Below are 25,111 nucleotides of genomic sequence, written 5' to 3'. Positions count from 1 at the left end.
AGCGATCACAGTCACAATCACAGAGGATGGCATTTGTGACTGATTAAGGTCGATGCAGTGCTGTGGCAGAGGCGGAAATCTAATTGGAGAGGCTCAAATATGGAGTTGTGGGATAGATGGGCATGGATTTGGGAGGTGGCAACATGTTCAAGGACGTTGGAGATGCGGCGGTAGTTTGCAAGAACAAGCAGGAGGTGTTGATAGCAGATTTCAAAGGGAGGGGGAAAGTGCCTGAAGAGACGGAACCATTTACAATATCAGCTCGCTTGGAGGCCATGAAGATAAATTGGGTTGTCATGAGTTTAGTGGGAATAGGGTCAAGAGAGCAGGAGGTGGGTCTCATAGACGAGATGAGTTCGGAGAGGGCCTGAGGAGAGAAACGTGAAAGATGCGAGTTCGAGGCTGGGGTAGGGGGGCTTCTTGGAGAAGCTTGGCTTGATGGACAAGGGGAAGGGAGGGATGCAGCAGAGGCAGCTGAATGGTCTCAATCTTAGTGACAAAGAAGTCCATGAGCTCGTTGCACAGTTGGAAGTGAGGATGGAAGGGGCAGGGGAGAGGAGTTTAAGGAAATGGTTGGTAGTGGAGAAAAGAAGCGGGGGGTTACCTTTGCATTCCAGAATAATTCTGGTGTGAGCTGTTTTGATAGAGGAATGCAGAGCCCGAAAGTGCTTGATGAGGGCCAGCCAGATCTGGCGATGAATGGCTAAACCAGTTGTGCGCCATATACCTTCAGCTCTGTGCCTTTTGGACTTTAGGGAGCGAAGATAGGGTCCAGACCAGGGGGGAACGACAATGGTGGGAGAGAGCAAGGTTTTTACTGGGGACAAGGGCATCAAAGGCAGGGGTGAGTGTGATTTACAAAAGAAAGGGGGAGGCACAAGGTAGTTGAGCAGGCATTTTTCCAAATCCCAATAGCATGCAACTATCATCTGATCATTTTGTGATATTTGCATACCATTCAAATATGTCTCTTGCCTCTAATTTATTTACTTTAATTTTAATGCATGTCACGATTGTCTCATTTATCATAATTTTCCTACGAATACTTGTTATGTGCTCAGCTTAGGAGCCAAAATGAATTATTCCAAAACCACTAAAAGAAACATTAGAAAACGGAATTGCACCAAAAATATTACTTATTTAAATACTTTGCAGAATTGAATTTGAGTCTTCAAAGGATTCATGAAGGGTTTCTCAGTTCCCTTGTCCAACATATGACTTGTTTGGCCTTGGCTCAGTGGTAGTATTCTTGCCTGAGTCAGAACATTCAAGTCCCACTCTAGGCAGAGATTTCAGTGCAATTCTGAGGGAGTTCTGCACTGTCAAAGGGCACCATCTTTTGGATGACGTGTTAAACCGTGTCTGCCCCCTCAGGTGGATATAAAAGATACCAAAAATGGCATTTTTTGAAGAGCAGGAGAGTTCTCCAGGTCTTTTGACCAAAACCACTATAACAGATTATCTGGTTATTTATCCCCGTGGTTTGTGGGACCTTGCTGTGCGCAAGTTATCTGTTACATTTCCCTACATTACTACGGCGACTACACTTCATAACTACTTAATTGGCTGCGAAGCGCTTTTGGACATCCTGAGATTGTGAAAGTCCTGTCTCTCTCTATGACATTGTAATCAGACACCTGAGAACTTATATAGTGCCTTTTAATATAGCCAACTATCCAGGTCAGAATTGAGCAGGAGGGAAATTAGGGGAGCTAGTTGAAGGCACAGTCGAACATGTAAGTTTTAAGGTGTGGAGAGACATAACCAGGTTTAGGGAGAAAGTTAGAGTGTTGGGGCAAGATGGCTGAAGGTTCTGCCATTGATGGTAACGTGAAGAGAGGAGGAAATGCGCAGTGGAAGATGCAAGCAGGGATGTAGGGCTAGAGGAAGTTGCAGAGTTGGATTGTGAGAGGCCATTGAGGGATTAGTGATGGGGATGAGGATTTTGAAGTTGGATGTGCTGAGGAAAAGGGAGCTAATGGAGGTCACTGAGGACAGGGTTATGGATGAGCAGGATGTTGTGCCTGATGGGATATGGACAGCGAAGTTCTGGATGAGTCCAAGTTTATGTAAGGTGGAATCTGGGCCAGCGAGGAGGTCATTGTGAGTTGTTATGAAGGGTCTTGCCTAGAACATTAACCCACCATTCGCTTTCAAATGCTGATTACATCCATTTTCTGTTTTTGTTAAATATATAATTGATGTCTGAGAAGATTTTTTGGCCTGTTTTAGAACACTACGTCACAGATAATTGCTCCTTGAAATAATCTATCATTAGTACTTAAGTTTGTTTGCTGAATATTCAGTAATAGTATTGCAGCAGAGGACCCTACAGACTTTTTGTTGAAATCTTGGGGTAGCTTGATTAAGTTGGAGGGACAACTTCCTAACAAAAAGGAGAGAAAAAAAAACCATATTCAAAGTCAGTCCGTCCAGTTAGGTCTGGGAAAGGAGCCTGGCCTACTGAGGGGAAAACTCATTCATTTTAAGACTGGACCAGAAGGCTGACCAGGAAAAGTTAAGTTAGACTGCTAGTGTGGGATAGTGTGACATGGTTTATTTTTCCTATTTATGGAAGAAAGGCTTGAAATTAAGTTAAGTGAGTTTTGATTATAACCGTCTGTTAATTTATATAAACAACTTAATATTTGGCTTCATCTCACTGAAGTGTTTTCAGTCCATCAACTGAAAGATTGGATAAGTGCATATGAGGTCACGTGAAAGACATGGACCTAGAAATTAGTCCGGGCCCACACCCGATGCTGCACGACCAGCGTGCCCAAACAGAGGCCAGAGGATCAATGGAAATTGGTCCTCATTAACATATTTGTCGTGAGCTGCTGGCGCTGATCACGCTTCCACAGGCCACTTGCCCCAGCGAAGACATCATTCGGGCCACCTGCTTTGCTGGCAGAAGCCCTCAAGTAAGCCACAGGTGTGGGGATTGGAGCAGGCTACCGTTGTGGTGGAGGGTGGGAGCACTCCTGCTCTCCTGACTCCCCAAGAAGGTTTTTTTTTCATTATTACTAAACCTTTGTTATTGGTCACGGGCTGCCTGACGCCTGCCTCGCTAATTGCTGACACATTTTGAAAAGGGGTCCATTAACAGGTGTTAGGCAACTAATTTTCATATTTAATGGGCCGAACACATTTTAGGCCTCTATCTGGGATGCCTAAAAGAAGGGTCCCACAAATTTAGCAGTGGGACCAACATCTGCACAAATCCCCTTTCTTGATCATGAGACCCTCCTGAAAGCCCTTCTTTGCGACTTACCTGAGTGCTGAGGACCATACCTTTTGTCCTGGTTAGCGGCCTCTTGCCACCTGACATTCTGCTCCCACTTGTTGGCCAGCCGCTGCTTCCCACTGGTTTTGGGGGGGCAACTGACCGGGGGCCTGCAGATGAGGCCCAGTAGTTAAAATCGCCCAGGCCCCTCAATGCTGAGGTTGGGGACATAGGTGCTTGCCTTACCCATGCCCATCCGATTTCTGCTCCGAGTTAAAATCTAAGTTTTTTTCCTATTCTTGTTTGTTAAAGGAGAAGGATCATGTGGGGTAGGGGGAGGAAGGGAGTATTTTAAATATTTAATGCGCAAAAACAAAATGTGTCATAAGACCTACTGAGCAGGAGATGTACTTACTTGATTGACATATCCTCTCCCTGTCAGTGGAGACTAGCCATTTTGGTTTTCTTCGAACCAGCGAGCTGGGGTAAAATACTATGCTTCAACAACAACGATAATTATTAGTGTTTATATAGCGCCTTTTAACGTAGAAAAACTCCCAAAGTTCCTCATAGAGACATAATCAAAAATGGATGCCATACCAAAAGACGAAAACATTAGATGGTGGATCAAAAGCTTGGTCAAACAATGGTTTTAAGGAGGGTTTTGAAGGAGTAGAGAGAGGTGGAGGAGTATAGGGAGGGAATGCTAGAGCGTGGGGCCTCGACGGCTGAAGAGACAGCCACCAGCAGTGGGGCAAAGGGAAGGAGGGAATGCACAAGTGGCCAGAGTAGGAGGAACAGAGAGCTCGGGGTGTTGTAGGGCCGGAGGAGGTGACAGAGCTAGGGAGGGTGAATGTAAGAAGGGGTTTAAACACAGCGATGAGAACTTTAAAGTTGTCACATTGCGGGGAGTCAACGTAAGTCAGTGAGTACAGAGGTGATGAGCAAGCGGGACTTGTTACAGGATAGGATATAGGCAGCAGATTTTTGGATGAGCTGAACTTTACAGAGGTTGGAGGATTGGAAGCAGACCAGAATAACCTTGGAAATTGAAAAATTCACACTGATGCAGTAGGGACTGTTCTTATATTAAGATTAGCATTGTGGAACAAAGTTGAAGGACCTTTTACTGAAGAGTTTAAAAAAAAATTCCATTCTCCAGCATTGGCCACCTCTCGCCTTGATGTGCGCATAGATTCACCTTAACAGGTTTGCTTGCATGTTTCAGTGACTTAAAAAACCTTACATTAATCAAAAAACATTTGCCTTCTCGATGTAAAGAAGATTTCACCATCAAAATTTAGGTTTTAATTATTTACTCAAAGGATATACTTCATTGGAATATTTTTCAAAATGATGTATTTTTTCCTAAATCTATTTTGCTTTGCATTAGAAATACTGCAGATCTTTCCCCGAAGGCTTACTGGGTCAATACATTGTGTGACATGGTACTAAGCCAGAAGGTGATCAGTTCAATTCCTTGTCTGTGCTGAGTTAGCTGATCTCAGCCAGGGCAGCATATGGGGAGCTACAATGGAAAGGAAGAAGGAGCCGCCATTTATATAGCACCTTTCACAATTTCAAGGTATCCCAAAGAGCGACACAGCCAATGAAATACTTTTGAAAAGTAGTCACAGCTGTAATGTGGGGAAACGTGGCAGCCAATTTGTGAAGAACAAAGTCTCACAAACAGCAATGAAATAAATGACCAGATAATATGCTTTAGTGGCATAAATTGAGGGATAAATGTTAGCCAGAACACGGAATAATTCCCTAGCTCTTTGAATCATGCCATGGATCTTCCACTTGACCAGGCACCTCAGTTTAATGTCTCATCCGAAAGACAGCATCTCCAGCAGCGCAGCACTCCCTCGGTACTACACTAGTGTCAGCCTAGATTATGGGCTGATGTCTCGGGAGTGGAGCTTGAACCCACAACTTTCTGACTTAAAGGCGAGAGTCCTACTATTGAGGCAAGACTGACATTCTCAGTTCTCGTTGGGGAAGGGTGGGGGGGGGGTGGTAAAGTGCTCCTTAGTGACCCCAGCTGGAAAGTGTCTGTATGGGGACAGGATTAGGCTTAACTGATGTTTTCTATGGCCAAATAGGCTGTCACTTCTTAAAGTCTAAGCACATACATGACAACTTGGATAGGGTAACAAAGAATCACTGTTGCCTGTGGAGTTGTACTCGAGCACAAATCAGCACCTTCTGAAAAGGAGAAAATTGCCAAAAAAATACTGAAGATGTGTTTTTCAGGTGTTGAGAGATGAGGTGCACTTTTGAAAGGCTAAAAATAATATAATTTTCTAATTTGAATTTTGTGTTGCTTGAAGAAGTAAATGTACCAGATGTAGATTATGGTGCCGTAGTGATGCAATTCAGCCTACGGAAGAAATTAGTTAAGTGAAACTGAACTTTGTTACTTACCCATTCAACCCAAGTACGAAGTGCTAGATAGCTTTGTCTCACTTGTACTGAGCAGTCTAAACTTGCTATTTTTGGTGGCAGTATGGTTTTCTCTTAAAAAAAAAATTTTTTTAGAGAACCACTAAACGTTTCATGTCAGTGCTGTGATGCTAAAATCATTCTTGACACTTTGCCACAGCCCAGCATCCTGGGCACAATACGATACTGTGTGTACAGAAATTGGGGAGCACAGAATGAGAACTTTTTTTTTGGTCTGGCAAATTCCTGATTTTGATAGAACAGTTTTCAGTTTAATTTGATTCATTCAACAAAGGAGTTTTGACATTTTCATTGCCTTGTGCACAGGAAAGAGGTGGGCCTTTTTGGGGGGGAAAAAAAAGTTCTGCACCATGTGAGATGCTTTTTTCCTTGATGCTCTCATACTTCTGATTCTTGAAGTATAAATGTAAATTCACCCTTGAAGCTTCAATGGCTGTAGCTGTGTCTTTGAAATCTGAAAAAAAAATTATAGTTGTGATTGAAAATGAAATTCTGCTTTTCTTTTTAAACGGGGAATTATTCAGCTGTCCGTATTAAAACTAATAGTCATACAGTTTGGAGACTGAAAAGTGGACAGCACAGATTGAACCTTTAGTGTAGAGAAAAATGCAATTGAGGCTTTTGATTTTCAATATGATCATTTTCTATGCACTTGTAAATTGCTGCAATATTTTCTTTCTGATAGAAGCCAGAAACATGTCTGCCCAATAATAGGTGGAAGTTAATGTAATTATAAATTTACAGTTGCAGTAATCAAAGACTTGAAAAACTGCATTTCTGTGTCTACATTTGGACATTGATGCTCCAAAGTTCTTGACCACAAAAATTCATTCCTTTTTACAATGAAATGTGAAATTTTGTACACTATGCAGGTGAAGAAAAATTTGCATTTGCAGTATACCTGTTGCCTACTAATATGTTGAATGATTATAGAGCACTGTAATAATGAGTAGGCAGTTCAATATTAGTATTTCTGATGTGCCATTGCTCTATTTTGTAGATATCTTGTTTATATTGAACCAGGAAAAACTGAGAAGAAAAGATGTTAAGTTGAGAGGGGAGAAAAATGACTCAGACTAATTAATGCTGTGTTGCTAAAGGGAAGTCTCATGCTTTTAAAAAGCAAATTGGGGGAGGTTTTGAAGACGGTCTGCAGCTCTCACTGAAGAAAACCTGACTCGTCTTTTGGTGCCCATTTTTTGTGTTTTTTTTCTCTTCAGAAAATCTGGTAGCTGTTGTTTACTGTAAACATGTTGTCTTTCACAGCTTCAAGGTTACAATGAAAAGCCAATCAACCTGCAGATGTTCATTGGAACTGCTGATGATCGCTATTTAAGACCACATGCATTCTACCAGGTGCACAGAATCACTGGGAAGACTGTTGCTACAGCTAGCCAGGAGATTCTAGTCACCAGTACAAAGGTTCTTGAAATTCCTCTTCTGCCTGAAAACAATATGACTGCCAGGTACTTATTCAAACCTCCAAGTATAATAATATTTATCTTTTTGTCTTCTCTCCTGTTTAACGCCTTTCATACTTGAGGGATAAACACTTATTAATGTAACCCCATAACCGCTGAAGTCACTGGAACTTTGTTAAATTTGTTACATGTTCTTTAAAACTTTTGTCAATTCCATCTACTTTAAAGCTACAGTCCCCATAATTAAACCTCTGAAAGGAAGTTACTGGCATAACTTATACAGGGTCGAGAGAGACACATCTGCCTTGGCAATCTTATTCAAAGGAATATTCCAGCATAAGGCATCTCAATGGTCTTACCTTTTGACTTCTGAAAATTAAATACACAATTATAAATGAAGAAGAATATTCATTGTTCACCATGCAGTGGTAGTCTCTCTTCAAGGCTTTATTCATAAGGCCAGGACTGAAAAATTAGATTTCTCAGCTCTGATTACTCCCTGCATTGAAGGTAAAAGAGAATCAAAGGTGAAGAAATATCATACTTCAGTAACTAGCTTCATATTTGAAGCTAAAGACGATGGCCTCCAGCAAGAGACTGCCTGGTATATAACAAATTTAAGAAGAAAATTTTGATATGAATGTATATTTTTCAATTAAATGCTTGAGGACAAAGCCATTTTAGGAACTTGACCTGGAGTGTTCTTTTAAACAAAAAAGGGATGTGTTTGAGGCACATATCATTGGTGCTTCCTAATTTAGGAGTGCTATTAAAGCAATTTTCTTAGACAAATGCTTATTCTTCCATGTGTTAAGATGAAGAAAGCTCTAAGTGTTCACTCCATGGCAGACCCTCGACATAATTGTGGTCCTGGGTGAAGAGCATAAAGTATCAGGCATAAATGGGTGATTACCTAATATGTGGCCACGGTATTAAAAGCCTCTTTCCACAACATTTGTGGAATATTGAGAGGCTTCCGATAGATGGGATGACTGCATTTTGATTGTAAGCAGAAATATGGGTGGTGAAGACCTTTGTGACTGATGCATTTCCTAGTATTGAATTAAAGAAGTTTTTGATGTGACGCACTCAATATTTTTCACAATTGATCAGCTTTGACAGAAATCTTGGGGCCCCAGATTGTTTGTTTATGCCTAACTTGTCCAAATTGTAGAGGAGTTGGGAAGCTGTAAAAAGGTTTCTGACATGTATACATTCCTCAGTTATACCTCATATAATTCCACCAATTCAAAGATGCTTAGGAATAGGAGCTAATTATTATCATAGCTATGGTCATCTGGAGGGTAGCATTGTTTGTTGCTAGTACTATTTTTGTAAGTGACAGAAACAGTTTAAGCTCCTTTGTAAGAGCTATTTAATGTCTTCCTCCTCTTTCCACATACTCCAAATGTTGTAGTTTGATAGTTTCCAATCATAACGATGATATCCAGATTACTGCCACACAGTTTGAAACAAATGGTTGATTGTATTAGGGAGGACAGTTTTGGTGAGGTAGAATGTATTGAATAAAGTGTGGCTATCTTTTAGCTTGGGAGATCTGGGACCTGTCAACATATTGCAAGTTCTTCAGTTTGATAGGATAATAAACTTTCCATTTCATTCATTTACATTTGGAAAATGTGGTTCTCTAGCACCTCGAACAGTGGCCAAGCATGTTTCCATGCAGAAGGGAGGAATAACTGGTTGAGGAGACTCTACAAGGCTGCTCCTGCATGTGTCCTGGCAGCTCAACAACAGCATTGATGGTAGCCTGGCAGTATCTACCAGCTATCTGTCGCCCTCAATACAATCCAAACATACACCACAACTATGAGATCCATGCTTGATTCTGACATTAGCTGCTAGGGAAGAATTTTTATATAACATGCATGTGCACATTTTATCCTTGTTTTCTAAAGGATGTCTTCCATATTCTCTTCAAAAGAACAACTTTCTGTGGATGTCACAAGAAAAGAACCATACTCCAGTGGACGTTTGAGATTCAGTTCAATGGAGTATGAGGTGCACCCTTGCTTTTCTTCATTAGAGATTGAGAAAAGTTTAGAGATTTCTACATTCAGCGCTACTTAGCCCAGCATGTCATCATATAGTTCATACATACGAACATACGAAGTAAGAACAGGAGTAGGCCATTCGGCCCCTCGGCCCCTCGAGCCTGCTCTGCCATTTGATAAGATCGTGATCTGAACCCTACTTTCTCAGGGTCTACCTTACTATAACCTTTGACTCCTTTGTTAATCAGCAATCTATCTAACTCAGCCTTAAAAATATTCAATGACCCTGCCTCCATCGCTGTCTTATATGGGAGACCCCTTATTTTTAAACTATGGCCCCTAGTTCTCGTCTCTCCTACAAGGGGAAACATCCTCTCAGCATCTACCCCTTCAAGTCCCCTCAGGATCTTATATGTTTCAATAAGATCACACCTCATTCTTCTAAACTCCAATGTATACAGGCCCAACTTGCCCAACCTTTCCTCATAGGATAACCCCCTCATCCCAGGAATCAGTCGAGTGAATCTTCACTGAACTGCCTCGAAAGCAATTATGTCCTTTCTTAAATAAGGAGTCCAAAACTGCACTTTGTATTCTAGATGTGGTCTCAGCAATGCCCTGTACAACTGTAGCAAAACATCTCTACTTTTATATTCCATTTACCTTCCTAATCACTTGCTGTACCTGCATACTAACTTTTTGTGATTCATGTACTAGGTCACCCAGATCCCTCTGTACCTCAGAGTTCTGCAATCTCTCTCCATTTAAATAATATACTGCTTTTCTATTCCTCCTGCCAAAGTGGACAAGTTCACATTTTCCCACATTATACTCCATCTGCCAAATTTTTGCCCACTCACTTAACCTGTCTATATCCCTTTGCAGGCTCCTTGTGTCCTCTTCACAACTTACTTTCCTACCTACCTTTATGTCATCAATAAATTTAGCAACCATGCAAGATTTTGATAAATTTCTTTTGGGCAGCTAAATGATCCTTGTTTCTAATCATAGAATCATACAGCACAGAAGGAATCCATTTGGCTCATTGTGCCTGTGCCAACTCTTTGAAAGAGCTATTCAATTAGTCCCACTCCCCTGCACCTTCCCCTACAAATATTTCCTTTTCAGGTGTATCTCCAATTCTCTTTTGTAAGTTACTATTGAATCTGTTTCCACCACCCTTTCAGGCAGCGCAGTCCAGATCATAACAACTCGCTGTGTAAATTTATTTTTTTCTCATCTCATCTCTGGTGCTTTTGCCAATAATCTTAAATCTGTGTCCTCTGGTTACTGACTCTCTTGCCAGTGTAAACAGCTTCTCCTTATTTAACTTTGAACACCTCTATTAAATCTCCCCTTAACCTTCTCTGCTTTAGACGCTAGGATTGTTCCCCTTATAGTCTGTCCACTTAACTGAAGTCCCTCATCCCTGGTATCATTCTGGTAACTCTGGCTCAATGAGGAGTGTAGAAGAGCATGCCAAGAGCAGCACCAGGCGTACCTAAAAATGAGGTGCCAACCTGGTGAAGCTGCAACACAGGACTACATGCATGCTCAGCAGAGGAAGCAACAAGCTATAGACAGAGCTAAGCGATTCCACAACCAACGGATCAGATCAAAGCTCTGCAGTCCTGCCATATCCAGTCGTGAATGGTGGTGGACAACTAAGCAACTTACGGGAGGAGGAGGCTCCGTGAACATCCCCATCCTCAATGATGGCAGAGTCCAGCACGTGAGTGCAAAAGTCAAGGCTGAAGTGTTTGCAACCATCTTCAGCCAGAAGCGCCGAGTGGATGATCCATCTCGGCGGCCTCCCGATATCCCCACCATCACAGAAGCTAGTCTTCAGCCAATTGGATTCACTCCACGTGATATCAAGAAACGGCTGAGTGCACTGGATACATCCAAGGCTATGGGCCCCGACAACATCCCGGCTGTAGTGCTGAAGACTTGTGCTCCAGTACTAGCCGTGCCTCGAGCCAAGCTGTTCCAGTATAGCTACAACATTGGCATCTACCCGACGATGAGAAAAAAAAATTGCCAAGGTATGTCCTGTCCACAAAAAGCAATACAAATCCAATCCAACCAATTACCATCCCATCAGTTTACACTCAATCATCAGCAAAGTTGGAAGGTGTCGTCAACAGTGCTATCAAGTGGCACTTACCAATAACCTGCTCACCGATGCTCAGTTTGGGTTCCACCAGGACCACTCGGCTCCAGACCTCATTACAGCCTTGGTCCAAACATGGACAAAAGAGCTAAATTCCAGAGGTGAGGTGAGAGTGACTGCCCTTGACGTCAAGGCAGCATTTGACCAAGTGTGGCACCAAGGAGCCCTAGTAAAATTGAAGTCAATGAGTATCAGGAGGAAAACTCTCCAGTGACTGGAATCATACCTAGCACAAAGGAAGATGGTAGTGGTTGTTGGAGGCCAATCATCTCAGCCCTAGGCCATTACTACAGGAGTTCCTCAGGGCAGTGTCCTAGGCCCAACCATCTTCAGCTGCTTCATCAATGACCTTCCCTCCGTCATAAGGTCAGAAATGGGGATGTTCGCTGATGATTTTGCAACCCCTCAAATAATGAAGCCATCCATGTCCACATACAGCAAGACCTGGACAACATCCAGGCTTGAGCTGATAAGTGGCAAGTAAATTTGTGCCAGGCAATGACCATCTCCAACAAGAGAGAGTCTAACCACCTCCCCTTGACATTCAACGGCATTACCATTGCTGAATTCCCCACCATCAACATCCTGGGGGTCACCATTGATCAGAAACTTAACTGGACCAGCCACATAAATACTGTGGCTACAAGAGCAGGTCAGAGGCTGTGTATTCTGCGACGAGTGACTCACCTCCTGACTCCCCAAAGCCTTTTCACCATCTACAAGGCACAAGTCAGGAGTGTGATGGAATACACTCCACTTGCCTGGATGAGTGCAGCTCCAACAACACTCAGAAGCACGACACCATCCAGGACAAAGCAGCCCGCTTGATTGGCACCCCATCTACCACCCTAAACATTCACTCCCTTCGCCACCGGCGCACCGTGGCTGCAGTGTGTACCATCCACAGGATGCACTGCAGCAACTCACCAAGGTTTCTTTGACAGCACTTCCCAAACCCGTGACCTCTACCACCTAGAAGGACAAGGGCAGCAGGCAGATGGGAACACCACCACCTGCACGTTCCCCTCCAAATCACACACCATCCCGACTTGGAAATATATCGTTGTTCCTTCATTGTCGCCGGGTCAAAATCCTGCAACTCCCTACCTAACAGCACTGTGGGAGAACTTTCACCACACGGATTGCAGCGGTTCAAGAAGGCGGCTCACCACCACCTTCTCAAGGGCAATTAGGGATGGGGAATAAATGCTGACCTTACCAGCGACGCCCCCATCCCATGAACGAATTTTTAAAAAATCTCCTCTGCATCCTCTCCAAGGACTTGAGTTCATTCCTTAAGTGTTGTGCCTAAAATTGTACATAGTACTCCAGCTGAGGCCTAACCAGTGATTTATAGATGTTTAGCATAACTTCCTTGCATTTGTACTTCATGCCTCTATTTATAAAGCCAAAGATCCTGTATGCTTTTTTTTTCACAGCTTTATCAACTTGTCCTGCCACATTCAAAGATTTGTGTATGTGAACCCCCTGTTCTCGCTGTTCCTGCACCCCCTTTAAAATTTTACCTTAAATTGCCTCTCCTCATTCTTCCTCCCAAAATGCTTCACCGCACACTTCTCTGCATTAAATTTCATCTGCCTGTGTCTGCTCATTACACTAAAATGTCTATATCCTCTTGAAGTCTGCTACTATTCTCGCTGTTCGTTATATTTCCAAGTTTTGTGTCATTTGCAAACTTTGAAATTATGCCCAGGTCATTAACATATATGAAAAAGAGCAGTGGTCTTAATACTGACCCCTGGGGGGACACCACTGCATCCTTCAGGAACAGACTACATGGCTGAATACCTAGAATATGACTATTATTGTCACTTCAAAGTTGGGGATGAATCAGTTCTATTTAGGTGGGGTGGCCGACTTAACTAGTATCAATTGCTAAGTCCACATAGTTGAGAGAAACATTTACTATTGATTACCTGGCTGCAAGAAGGAGATGTTGATCAGTTGTGATTGTTTGATTGGGCGGGGGAAGGAAGGGCCTTACAAGCAAGGCTCACAAAGTTTGGCCTTACCCTGAAGGGGTCGATGACTAGAAACCAGTTTCTGGGAAATTGCTGGATGCTTTTGAACCCTATGAGTGACCACTGTAATCAGTGGTGAAAGAGACATTTTTGATATTCCTTTGTCAGTTTGGGCATCAAAGCATAGGAGTAGGTATAAGTGTTGCTCCCTAAGTAGTATCTGAAGCGAATCTCCACTTGCCAGGCTTGTTGGAAAATATGTCATTTTGATATTCCTTAATGCAGTTGGATGTAACTTACAACTATGATGCTTAGAGGGAGATCTGCAGATCTGGTCTGAACTTGGTGAGCTACCAGTGCCATAACAGACTTAAGATTAATGGCTAACTTGTCTTGCCTCCATCATTGACACAAGACTGTGGTTTGAGAGCAGATTGCTTGTCTCACCTTTTTGCTTGCAGGAGGTGCATGGTTCACAGGGCTTTCCTCACACAAGGTACCTGGCCTCAAATAGAGAAAGCTCTTTTAATGGGAACACTTCATGGGGAGCAAAATATTAATTTTGTAATGTTCTTAATCATGTCATAATCCTGATCAGCAGTAACCTGCCAAAGTCATTAACTCATCTTGAATGCTGTTAACATCAGATGCTAAAAGTCATTTTAGTTATAGTTCATTGTTTGTGAAAGTGGTTTACATTTCATAGAAGTTGTTATACATTTAAATAGACTCAGATGCAGTTAAATTTGTGCGTTGGATTTTTCTGTATTTACACTGGTTAATGCAGTCATAGTTTTGTTGCAGCAGTGTTCAAGAACCATACATCTAAAGTAGCACACCAATTTAAAAACTAATGTGTATGAGCTGTTAGCTTTTGCATTAGAATCTACATTCATTAGTGACTGAAAGAATATTCCCTTTAAAATGCATTACAATTTGCAGGAATTTTATTGAATTGTAGGATCAAGACTCATTGAGCCCATCCATTAAACTTCAGGTGCACCAAACTCAGCAAGAAATGAAGATAACTTGACTATAAATTTGCCTTTTGAGTGCCCCAGAGTGAACGCATGAAAATCATTACATTGGTTTACATTACTCATAGAACAAACTTATTAGTGTGACCTAGTACTAACTATTTTTTGTGGCTTTTTTGTTTTTGTTTTAATGTGGGACAGTTGACTGTTCTATTCAGAATGCATTTTAAATTTAAACCACTTTAAAGCAATCATATTTTGACTCCTGTAATCATGTATTACTTACAAATCTGTTTTCTTGTTTCCTTGTAGCATTGACTGTGCAGGAATTTTGAAACTACGCAACTCTGATATTGAACTTCGCAAGGGTGAAACAGACATTGGTAGAAAAAATACAAGGGTTCGCCTTGTTTTCCGTGTGCACATCCCACAGCCGAATGGAAAAGTTGTCTCACTGCAAGCAGCTTCCATTCCAGTTGAATGCTGTTAGTATTAAATTCACATTCATCAAACTTTTTTTTCCTACATTTTTTTTTCTTCATCTTTCCAAATCTTCCCACAGGTATTGCTGTTTTTGTGACCTGTTTCATTTGGCAGGGTGTAGATGTCTAGATACTGTGCCTCCCACCAGTTGTTGTCGGGCTCTGTATGATTAACTTGTGGGAGGTAAGCTTATAGTGAAGTTTGATGCATCCCTCATCTCAGTTCAGCTTCTCCTTTTCCCCGCACCTCCACTCCATGAAGTGGACCAACTTACTGAAGCACAGCACTACCATCAGCTTAAAAACTGACATAACCAGCTCCTAAAAATCATAGGCAGTCCTCGTCATTGGCATGTGGGAGGGAAGGGTAAGGAAGCGGGAAAGTCTGCTCAACTTCTAACTTCCTCAGAGAGTAGTTGGGATTAAGGATTCATCATGTGGAGAATTGTGGAGTGAATCTAGGCAGTGATACCTTAGGTTAATACACTGTGTCGGATATTTTTACTAACTTGTTTTGAATATTGTTTCTCCTTCACACTGTCCAGAACTCTAGCAAAAGCACATATCTATGCTGTGCTACTGTTCACTTGTGTATACACAAACTTCTGGCCTCAGTAATTAAATATTTCAGGTGCAAAATGCCTTTTTTCCTTCTCAGACTCATTTCCTGTCGAAAATAGTCACACTGAGAACCACCTTCACATCTGAAAGGAGTAATGTCATGTTACTAAATTATTCATTGTTGAATTTCTCCTAAACTTGATTTCTTTAATCCTCTGGATTTTTTTTTTGAAAATCAGCCTATTGATAAGTATGAGTCGGATTATGTGTTTGAACATTTTATACTTGAATACCATCCTGTCATCTCAATTATTTGGAAATACTATCAGGATTTCATTAGAGGCTTTCTTGTGAGCATTTTGAATCCTTTTTAACTGTGTATGATAGTAACCTCTAAATGCTGTGTTGATTTTGAGGGTACCCAAAACTTCATAATTACAGAGTGCTAGAATAGAGTGCATATTTGGACAGAGCACACACATCTTTTGAGCTGAAAAAAATAGAGCTGAAGCATATTTGCACCTGTACTTTTTTTTAATTGGCTTAGTGACACTTGCATGTCTGTGTACTTGATTTTTATGCACTATGATTGCTTTTTGAGCGTTTCCTGTAACTCTAACACATTGTGTGGAATTGGATAAGAATTGATACTTTAATAAATATGTATGTGAAAAGTAATTTCACTAATCCCAGTTATTTGATTAATACAGCCCAGCGTTCTGCCCAGGAACTTCCTCAGATTGAAAAGTACAGCATCAACTCATGCTCAGTCAGTGGTGGGGAAGAAATGATCGTTAATGGCTTCAATTTTCTTCCCGAGTCTAAGATTGTCTTCCTTGAAAAGGGCCCAGGTACGTGATTGTGCAATCTGCAGTGTATACCATTTTAATCTATATATGTTTAGAACTATTTATTTCAAAAAAGTCACAATTCTGATCTTCTCCCCAAATTCAGCCCTGCTTACATTCAAATCTGGTTTTCTTTTCCTTTTGTTATCCTTCACTTGGTTGGGTTAAAGTCAGCAATCCAGATGGTAAAATCAAGAGGAATAAGTCCTTAAAGTTTTTTAGCCAGCACTACATAGCAGCACCCTCTCAATGTCATCCACATGGCTATTTTTAGTTCCTTTTCTCCTATTTGTCTCCATTAGATTCATGCAACTCCACCGAGTGTGAAAATATATTCTGATATAGTGTCTGGTCTATTTTCTACCTGTGCATTTAAAACCTAACTTAGTAGCCTCTTAAGGCTAGTAGCGGTTTCCATGGTTTTTCTAAATACCTGCCTTTGGTAACTGCCCACCCACAGCTGAAAGGTCTGCAAAGCCTGTTCTTGTATGGACAGTTGGTTTGAGATTACATGTTTAGAAACAAAATACAAACTGATTTTCAGGTAGAAGCATATTTTTCTTAGAAGTGAAGCTTGAAAATTCTAATCAGGGGACACACCTTTATAGGTGCTAGGTTTTGAATTGCCTTAAGTCTTGCAGCCCTACCAGAGGAGCATTTTAGAGATTCAAATGTAACCAGTCCAAGTCACATTCTTAATAAGTCTACTTCTAAACCTCAAGCTCATATTACCAGCAACCATTATAATTCCAATGTACAGAGTCATACAACACCAGGTTATAGTCCAACAGCTTTATTTTAAATTACAAGCTTTCGGAGCTTAGCTCCTTCGTCAGGTGAGTGAAGAAGGGTTTCCATAAAAGTATCGCATATATAGTCAGAGAACAATGTCTGGTGATTACAGATAATCTTTCCAACTGCCCGTTATCACCCCTTAGCAGAGAGATAATTACAGCAATCAAAGGAGTGGATGGTGTTCAGACAGGTTTAGTCTGGGACACCTTACATTCAAGAATACTTAATACACACTGGGTCAGATAACAAAGAGAGAGAGAGAGAGAGAGAAATCCAAAAGGCAGAGAGAGAGAGAGAGAGAGAGAGAGAATGACCCGTTGTATTAAAAACAGAAACCTTTTTTTCGCTGGTGGGGTTACATGTAGCGTGACATGAACCCAAGATCCCGGTTGAGGCCGTCCTCATGGGTGCGGAACTTGGCTATCAATTTCTGCTCGACGATTTTGCGTTGTCGTGTGTCTCGAAGGTCGCCTTGGAGAACGCTTACCCGAAGATCGGAGGCTGAATATCCTTGACTGCTGAAGTGTTCCCCGACTGGGAGGGAACCCTCCTGTCTGGCAATTGTTGCGTGGTGTCCATTCATCCGTTGTCGCAGTGCCTGCATGGTCTCGCCGATGTACCATGCTCCGGAGCATCCTTTCCTGCAACGTATGAGGTAGACAACGTTGACCGAGTCACAGGAGTATGAGCCACGTACTTGGTGGGTGGTGTCCTCTCGTGTGATGGTGGTATCTGTGTCGATGATCTGGCATGTCTTGCAGAGGTTGCCGTGGTAGGGTTGTGTGGTGTCGTTGACGCTGTTCTCCTGAAAGCTGGGTAATTTGCTGCGAACGATGGTCTGTTTGAGGTTGGTTGGCTGTTTGAAGGCGAGTAGTGGAGGCGTGGGGATGGCCTTAGCGAGGTGTTCGTCGTCATCGATGACATGTTGAAGGCTGCGAAGAACATGGCGCAGTTTCTCCGCTCCGGGGAAGTACTGAACGACGAAGGGTACTCTGTTGGTTGCGTCCCGTGTTTGTCTTCTGAGGAGGTCTATGCGATTTTTCGCTGTGGCCCGTCGGAACTGTTGATCGACGAGTCGAGCGTCATATCCCGTTCTTACGAGGCCGTCTTTCAGCGTCTGTAGGTGTCCATCGCGTTCTTCCTTGTCTGAGCAGATCCTGTATATTCGCAAGGCCTGTCCATAGGGGATGGCCTCTTTGACGTGGTTAGGGTGGAAGCTGGAAAAGTGGAGCATCGTGAGGTTGTCCGTGGGCTTGCAGTAGAGTGAGGTGCTGAGGTGCCCGTCTTTGATGGAGATTCGTGTGTCCAAGAATGAGACCGATTCTGAGGAGTAGTCCATGGTGAGTTTGATGGTGGGATGGAACTTGTTGATGTTATTGTGTAGTCTCTTCAGTGATTCTTCGCCGTGGGTCCATAGGAACAAAATGTCGTCGATGTATCTGGTGTATAGCGTTGGTTGGAGGTCCTGTGCAGTAAAGAAGTCGTGCTCGAACTTGTGCATGAAAATGTTGGCGTATTGGGGTGCGAATTTGGTCCCCATGGCTGTTCCGTGTGTTTGGGTAAAGAACTGGTTGTCGAAGGTGAAGACATTGTGATCCAGGATGAAGCGGATGAGTTGTAGGATGGCGTCTGGAGATTGGCTGTTGTTGGTGTTGAGTACTGAGGCTGTTGCAGCGATGCCGTCATCGTGGGGGATACTGGTGTAGAGTGCCGAGACGTCCATTGTGGTGAGAAGTGTTCCTGGTTCAACTGGTCCGTGGATGCTGAGTTTTTGTAGGAAGTCTGTCGTGTCGCGACAGAAGCTGGGGGTACCCTGTACGGTGGGTTTCAGGGTGCCCTCCACGTATCCAGAGAGGTTCTCTCACAGGGTTCCGTTGCCTGATACGATAGGACGTCCGGGTGTGTTGGCTATGTGTATCATTGGGAGGCAGTAGAAGTCTCCCACGCGGGGAGTACGTGGGATGAGAGCGCGTAGGATGCTTTGAAGGTCTGGATCGAAGGTCTTGATCAGTTTGTTGAGCTGGTCGGTGTGTTCTTTGGTCGGATCTGCGCGTAATCGTCTAGTGCTCCTGGTTGTCCAGTTGTCGGTGTGCTTCTTTGCAATAGTCCATTCTGTTCTGTATGACGATGGCTCCCCCTTTGTCCGCTGGTTTGATGACGATGTTGCGGTTGGTCTTGAGAGTATCATTTTAATTCCAGTGCCAGACTGTTTGATACCCTTGCAATTGAACAGTTATTTCCACATGATGTTGTACCTTTCAGATGCTAGAGAGAGATTTTGACTCGGCAGAAGAATCACTATGGTCAGCAAACAGCAATGGCTAGAACAATCCTTAGTAATTGGTGAATTGTGTAATGGTGTTGCATTTGTGTTAAAGTAATGGCCTTGGTGCATTTTTGATCAGCAAAGCAGTACATAGGATTTGTTGTTTATTTTTTTAAACTGCCAATCAAAGAGCAGTGGATTCCTTGCTCGTCTTCTCATTTAGGTCTTTCCAACCTTGTTTATTGGCTTGGCATAATTGTAATGCTTTTAAGTTCCACATCAGAAGTTTGTGGGTTGAGCATTTTGGCAAGTATCTGAGTCGGATTGTGTATTTGAATACACAAATCAGAGTAATTCATTGTATAAAGCATTTTGAGATGTTTCAATGTGATAAAGTGGTATATAAATGTACCTATTTGCTCCTCTTCTAGCCATACGATTGGCTGTTCTAAGTAATGTGGACAAGTAGCTCACAGTCACATGGTCTGATGGAAAATTTTAATGGTAAATGTACTCCTCTGGCTTTCCCCATTCGTATGGTGATCTTGCAATGCGTGCAGTATAATTTTTTTTAAAAGAAATAAATTACAGATGATAAGGTGATGAACTCTGGTAATGGGTTATGTGCTTTGCTGTTTATATCTAGCACTATAAAAGTTTGGACAGGACTTGTCACACTCAAAGATCTAAAATATGAAAAAAAACTGACAGCTAGTCATTTTAATGTTTTTTTGCTGACCTGAAGCTGGGAATTTACAGGCATATCCAATCTGCAAACATCCCTCACCAAACAGCAACTAAACCCTGATTGTTTCCAGGTTGTGTTTACTTATAGCAGTCTTAATGGGATGGGCCATTTTTTTACAGCAGCAGATTAATAGATTGTGTGATACATAGTAAAGCATTCCTGCCGTTGTAAGACAGCATATTATTTGACTTACCATGAAAATGTCTTTGGAGATGCTCTAGTTAATTAAGTCTTGCGTCTAGTGCATTCATCATGTCACACCTTACAACGGCAACACATTTGGAATTTTTGCACCACATCTCGAGTGCCATACCGGTCAGAATTGGTTCAAATAATCTCTAATCTGTTGCGTTACCGACTGAATATCTGACTAAATGTGAACAAATAAAGTATTTAAAAGTACCAATGAGGTACGAGTATCTAGCAGAAAGAAATGCAATCAAATCCCTCAATTGTTTTTTTTAAAAGCTCCCATTCATGAACTAATAAGTACAACAAAACTGAGCTGTAAAATTGCTCAGATAATTTCTTCACACTCTTTTCCACCACCAATTTCCTTCATCGCTTAGGTGAGCACATACAGCTCAAAGTAACAGAACAAGCATAACAAATTATACAAAAAAAAATCACTAAACTCATCTATTGGTTATTTAACATTCAAAATGTCTGCAATAAATTTCTCCACATATCCCTGCCTCTTTATCTAGAATCTGAGGCTTGAGTTGAAAATTTCACATGTGCTTTTGTGGTGAGATTTCCAACTACTGTGGACAGATTCTGTGTCTGAGAAAGAGGTAGCGATCAATCAAAGGAGTTGTAGTTCTTAACCTGTTCCTGTGAAACTACAGTAACTAGACCATACTGTGACAACCAGATTGAAAATTTTAAAACAACAGGCAAATGGTGGGAGAAGGGAAAAATTTAAAGTTTTTTGAGCATTTTATACAGCTTAAGCCATTAAATTAAAAAAATTCTAACCTCCCAATGACTGGGATGAGTTTGATCTTTTGGTATCACTGAGGGGGACTGATGTTTGCAAATCGGGCTGGACGGACATGTTAATGAAACACCCAATGCTGACCTTGGATATTGAGACTGGAGTCAGTCAGGTTCTGTCATTGACTACCTATTTAGATGTTGATCAGTGGAGAATCCAATATGATAGACTAGTGGTTATGGTACAGAGGTTCTAAGAACAGATCCCACCATGACAAGTTGTGAAATTGAATTCAATAGGTCTGGTGATTTATAGGCCAATAGCAGAAAAAATGACCATGAAAGCGCGATTGTTGTAAAAATCCAACTGGCTCAGTAATTCCCCCTACCCAGTCTGGCCTACACGTGACTCGTCCTACACTGTGGTTCACTCTTCACACCCTCAGGTCAACTAGGATGAGACCACATCTCAAGAAGCTGGGCAGTGGTGCACCAATCCCATAATAAGATCGAAAAATATGCTATGGAAGAATCTTTGAATCATGTAAATAATTGAGAATAACTACATTTCGTCTGAGTGTGTGCCCATCACATTTCAGGAGTCGCACTTAAAAAAAAATAACAATACATTTGTCTGACCTCTAATTACCCTGAGCGTTTGTTAAAAATAAGCCTCTAGTTGACCTAAGGCATAGAAAATACCTTCTAATTGACTAAGTCACACTTTAAATGTGAAAAGAACACCTGTGGAATTCTCTACCACAGAAGGCAGTGGAGGCCAAGTCATTAGATGTATTCAAGAAGGAGATAGATATATTTCTTAATGCTAAAGGGATCAAGGGATATGGGGAAAAAGCAGGAACAGGGTACTGAGTTAGACGATCAGCCACGATCATTTTGAATGGCGGAGCAGGCCCGAAGGGCCGAATGGCCTACTCTTGCTCCTATTTTCTATGTTTCAGCGTAACATCTAATTGACTGGAACATCAGATCAGCATGTAACTGATTTCAATTACACCTTAATGACATAAAATGACATTCTTCTGCTAAAGTGCAGATGTGTAATGCATTGTGTGTTACATGATATAATGTTCCTGCTCTATTATACATTGTGTTCCCTGATTTACTATGAATAGTGTGCATATATACATCAATTAGTTGTAGAAATTTGGAAGAAGGGATTTTTGGTCCTTGAAAAAAGTCTTACAATCATGGCTCATTTCAACAAGGTTAACTGTTAAAATTAGTCTATTTCCCTTTACCTTGGTCTGGTTTGTTTTTATTGATAATTTTGTTTAATTGGTTGGTACTGATAACTTTACTAAATTCCTGTGACAGACACAAAGTTGTAGGAGATAAGTAATTTACCCATGGTTCAGTAGCTTTTTGAACTACATTTAACTCTGGCCTCAGCAACTCCTCCTGAGGCAGTTCGCCTGATGTCATAAACACAGAACAAAAATCAACAAATAGCTAGAAAATTTTTAAGGTTAATTTGCCTAATCGTTCAATGGTTAGCTGCACTGCACAGTGTAATACTGAAACACACAAATCAAGAAGAGGCAAGGTCTGTGTGCAGTTGGCTAGGGCAGAAGGGGACACTACAATTGGTCTCAGCATGCTTGGAAAGTTGGCTGAGTACCTGTACCTGATTGTTGGCTAGTGATCCCATGCACAATATTTGCACATATGGAGTTCAGGTAAAAATAGGATTGGATTTAGCAGCGACAGTGCCTGCAGTTGAATAGCCTGCTTACACTAGGCTTAAAAGGGAAGAACAGCCACTGAGGTAATAGAATATCGTTCCACAGGCATTCCATCATATGTAAGTCCTCTTAGGATAAAATCGACTTGTTTTAGAGGAGGCAAAATGTTAATAGTTTTGCGCGTTTTCATTTTTAAGTAATGAAACCCAATGTGGCAAATAAACCCTGATAAATTTTCTCACAGTTGTTGTCTCTATTTATTCTTTGTATGGAAATTGTTGAGAGAGAATACAAGAAGTAATCTGTAGTGTAAGAAATTTGTAGTGCTGGATGTTGCAAAATCTGCCCAGCTGCCACCTGGTGTGTCCCCTATATTTGCCAGTTTCTGTCCTTAGTAAAAACATAATTGTTTGGAAGGCATTACAATGAGCCCAAAATTGAGATCAAAAATACAGTCTACTTTATCTAAAAGGGAAATGAATTTGAAAATGTGTAAAAACTTAGATAACATTAAAATGAATTTTCTCATGAGAAAATAGAGCATGGAAACTGGGGATAATTTGATGATAGCAGATGGTAGTTTCAGTTCTTTTTTTTCACTCAGAAAAACATCTAATTTGAAGTGGCAAGTAATGCAATAATAATTAAAACATATTTGCTGCTTTAAAATTGTATATTTTCCAAACAATTTAAATAGGTGATCACTTTGAAAAAAAAATCAGGTTGTGCCAATGGTTTTAAAAACGTTTTGTAAAAATGTATAAATTTTGACAAGCAGTTCATTTCTTTTGTCTTAGAACAGTTTTGCAAGTAATTTTATTTTTTTTAAAGTTCAGCATTGATCATAAATCATCACTTTTGAGCCCACAGCATTACCATTTTTCCTAGGCAAAAACTTTTTCCACAGTGTTAGAACTTGACTCCTGTATTCTGGGTCAGTAACCAGACATCAAAATTGTCGGAAGTGTGGTGCTGAAAGTGTTGTTAGGTTTAAACTAAATTTTCATTACAATGTCATAAGTGAGCAAAAAGGTCAAATCAACATGAATGGGATTACCATTCCCTCCTTTTCCTAACAGGAAAGTGATGATTTCTTATTGATTGCAAATATGTCTAGAATCTTCCTGTTTTTTACTACAACTGGGGAGTACTAAAGATTCTGACATCATTTATGCAGAATACAATATATAGATGTATATTGTAGTAAAAAAGTAGCACATTATAAGAAAAATGTATAATCCTAGTTACAGGACAGGCAGTGAATAAAACTGTCAACTGCTCTTAGCAATGAAATGGATATGTAGAGAACAAGTAATTACATCGAGTTACACTGAAGCTACGGCACAGAAACAGGCCATTTGGCCCAACTGGTCTATGCCAACATTTATGCTCCATGTGAGCCTCCTCCCTACTTCATATAACCCCATCAGGAAACCGTGATGTATAATTGGATAAAGTAAAGACTACATTAGAACTATTTAGAAAGTAGCGGGTATTTGTTAAGAGGAGTTATGCTGGGATGGACTTGCCTGCTTCAGGGATTTGGATTGGGACCCCTATTGCTTCTGATATACATGAAGGACTTTGATTCAGAAGCTCAATGCAACTGGTCAAATTTACAAATAATACCAAAGTAGAAATGACAGTTGAATCTGGGAAGGCAGCTTGGGAACTACAAAATGAGTTAACAATGTTTGTAAGTGAATAGGGATAGATTTATTTTCATACAAACTGGACATAGGAAGAAAAAATAGTGAGTGGTATAAAAACTTGATGAATGATGTTGAAATAGCTACGGATGACATTAAAAGAGGTGTAGCAGTTTTAGTAGGCTCAAGCCTCATTATGTCCAATCACTGTGGAGCAGCAATCAACAAAGCAAATCGAATGCTGAACTATATAGCCAAAACATTGGGATACAAGTTAATGTAATTTTCAAACTGCATAGTGCTCTGGTCAGACCACACTCTGAGTACAGTTCAGGTCATCAAGATACAAGGGAGGCATTCAAGCCATGAAAGCAATTCAAAGAAAAATCACAATGATCCCAAGTGTCAGAGGAGTGAGTCATGAGGAAAGACTGAAGAAACCTGGGCTTTCAGTCTTTAGAGGAGGCACCTTAAAGTTATACAAGATAATAAATGGTATAGAAAAGGTAAACCTGGAAATTTACTTCAAACTAAACCATTATAGCTGAACAAAGGGCCACAAGTTCAAAGTTATAAAAGACAAATTTAGGCATTTGTCAGGAAGTTCTTCACTGAGTGATCAACACATGGAATAAACCTCTGGGTAGGGCAATGGAAGCAAAAGTCCTGGAATAGATTAAACAGTTGGATGCCATGATGGGACTGCTGGTCAGTGCATAAGCTATAATTGGTTGTATGGCCATCATCATTTTGTAAAGTAAAGGGCTTGCACCCTTAAGTTTAATTCTTTTCTCATGAAATATCATTGCAAAATATGCAGAAGTAATTTTAATTTTTTCCTTTTAGAATTGATTTTT

At 41.2% G+C, this 25,111-nt stretch overlaps 1 protein-coding gene across 4 annotated transcripts in view; it reads left to right on the top strand.

Moving 5' to 3' along the window:
* Window positions 1-25,111, top strand: part of nfatc3a (nuclear factor of activated T cells 3a) — a 141,523-nt gene that overhangs the window by 50,891 nt on the left and 65,521 nt on the right. For all 4 annotated transcript variants that reach the window (XM_067997864.1, XM_067997861.1, XM_067997862.1 and 1 more), the window contains exons 4-6: window positions 6,962-7,161; window positions 14,576-14,748; window positions 16,017-16,157. In XM_067997864.1, the coding sequence (XP_067853965.1) occupies window positions 6,962-7,161; window positions 14,576-14,748; window positions 16,017-16,157 (514 nt within the window). The remainder of the gene's footprint in view (window positions 1-6,961; window positions 7,162-14,575; window positions 14,749-16,016; window positions 16,158-25,111) is intronic.

This window comes from Heptranchias perlo, chromosome 16 (assembly GCF_035084215.1).
Source record: "Heptranchias perlo isolate sHepPer1 chromosome 16, sHepPer1.hap1, whole genome shotgun sequence".
NCBI lineage: Eukaryota > Metazoa > Chordata > Chondrichthyes > Hexanchiformes > Hexanchidae > Heptranchias > Heptranchias perlo.
This window is presented reverse-complemented; position numbering and strand designations above follow the sequence as displayed.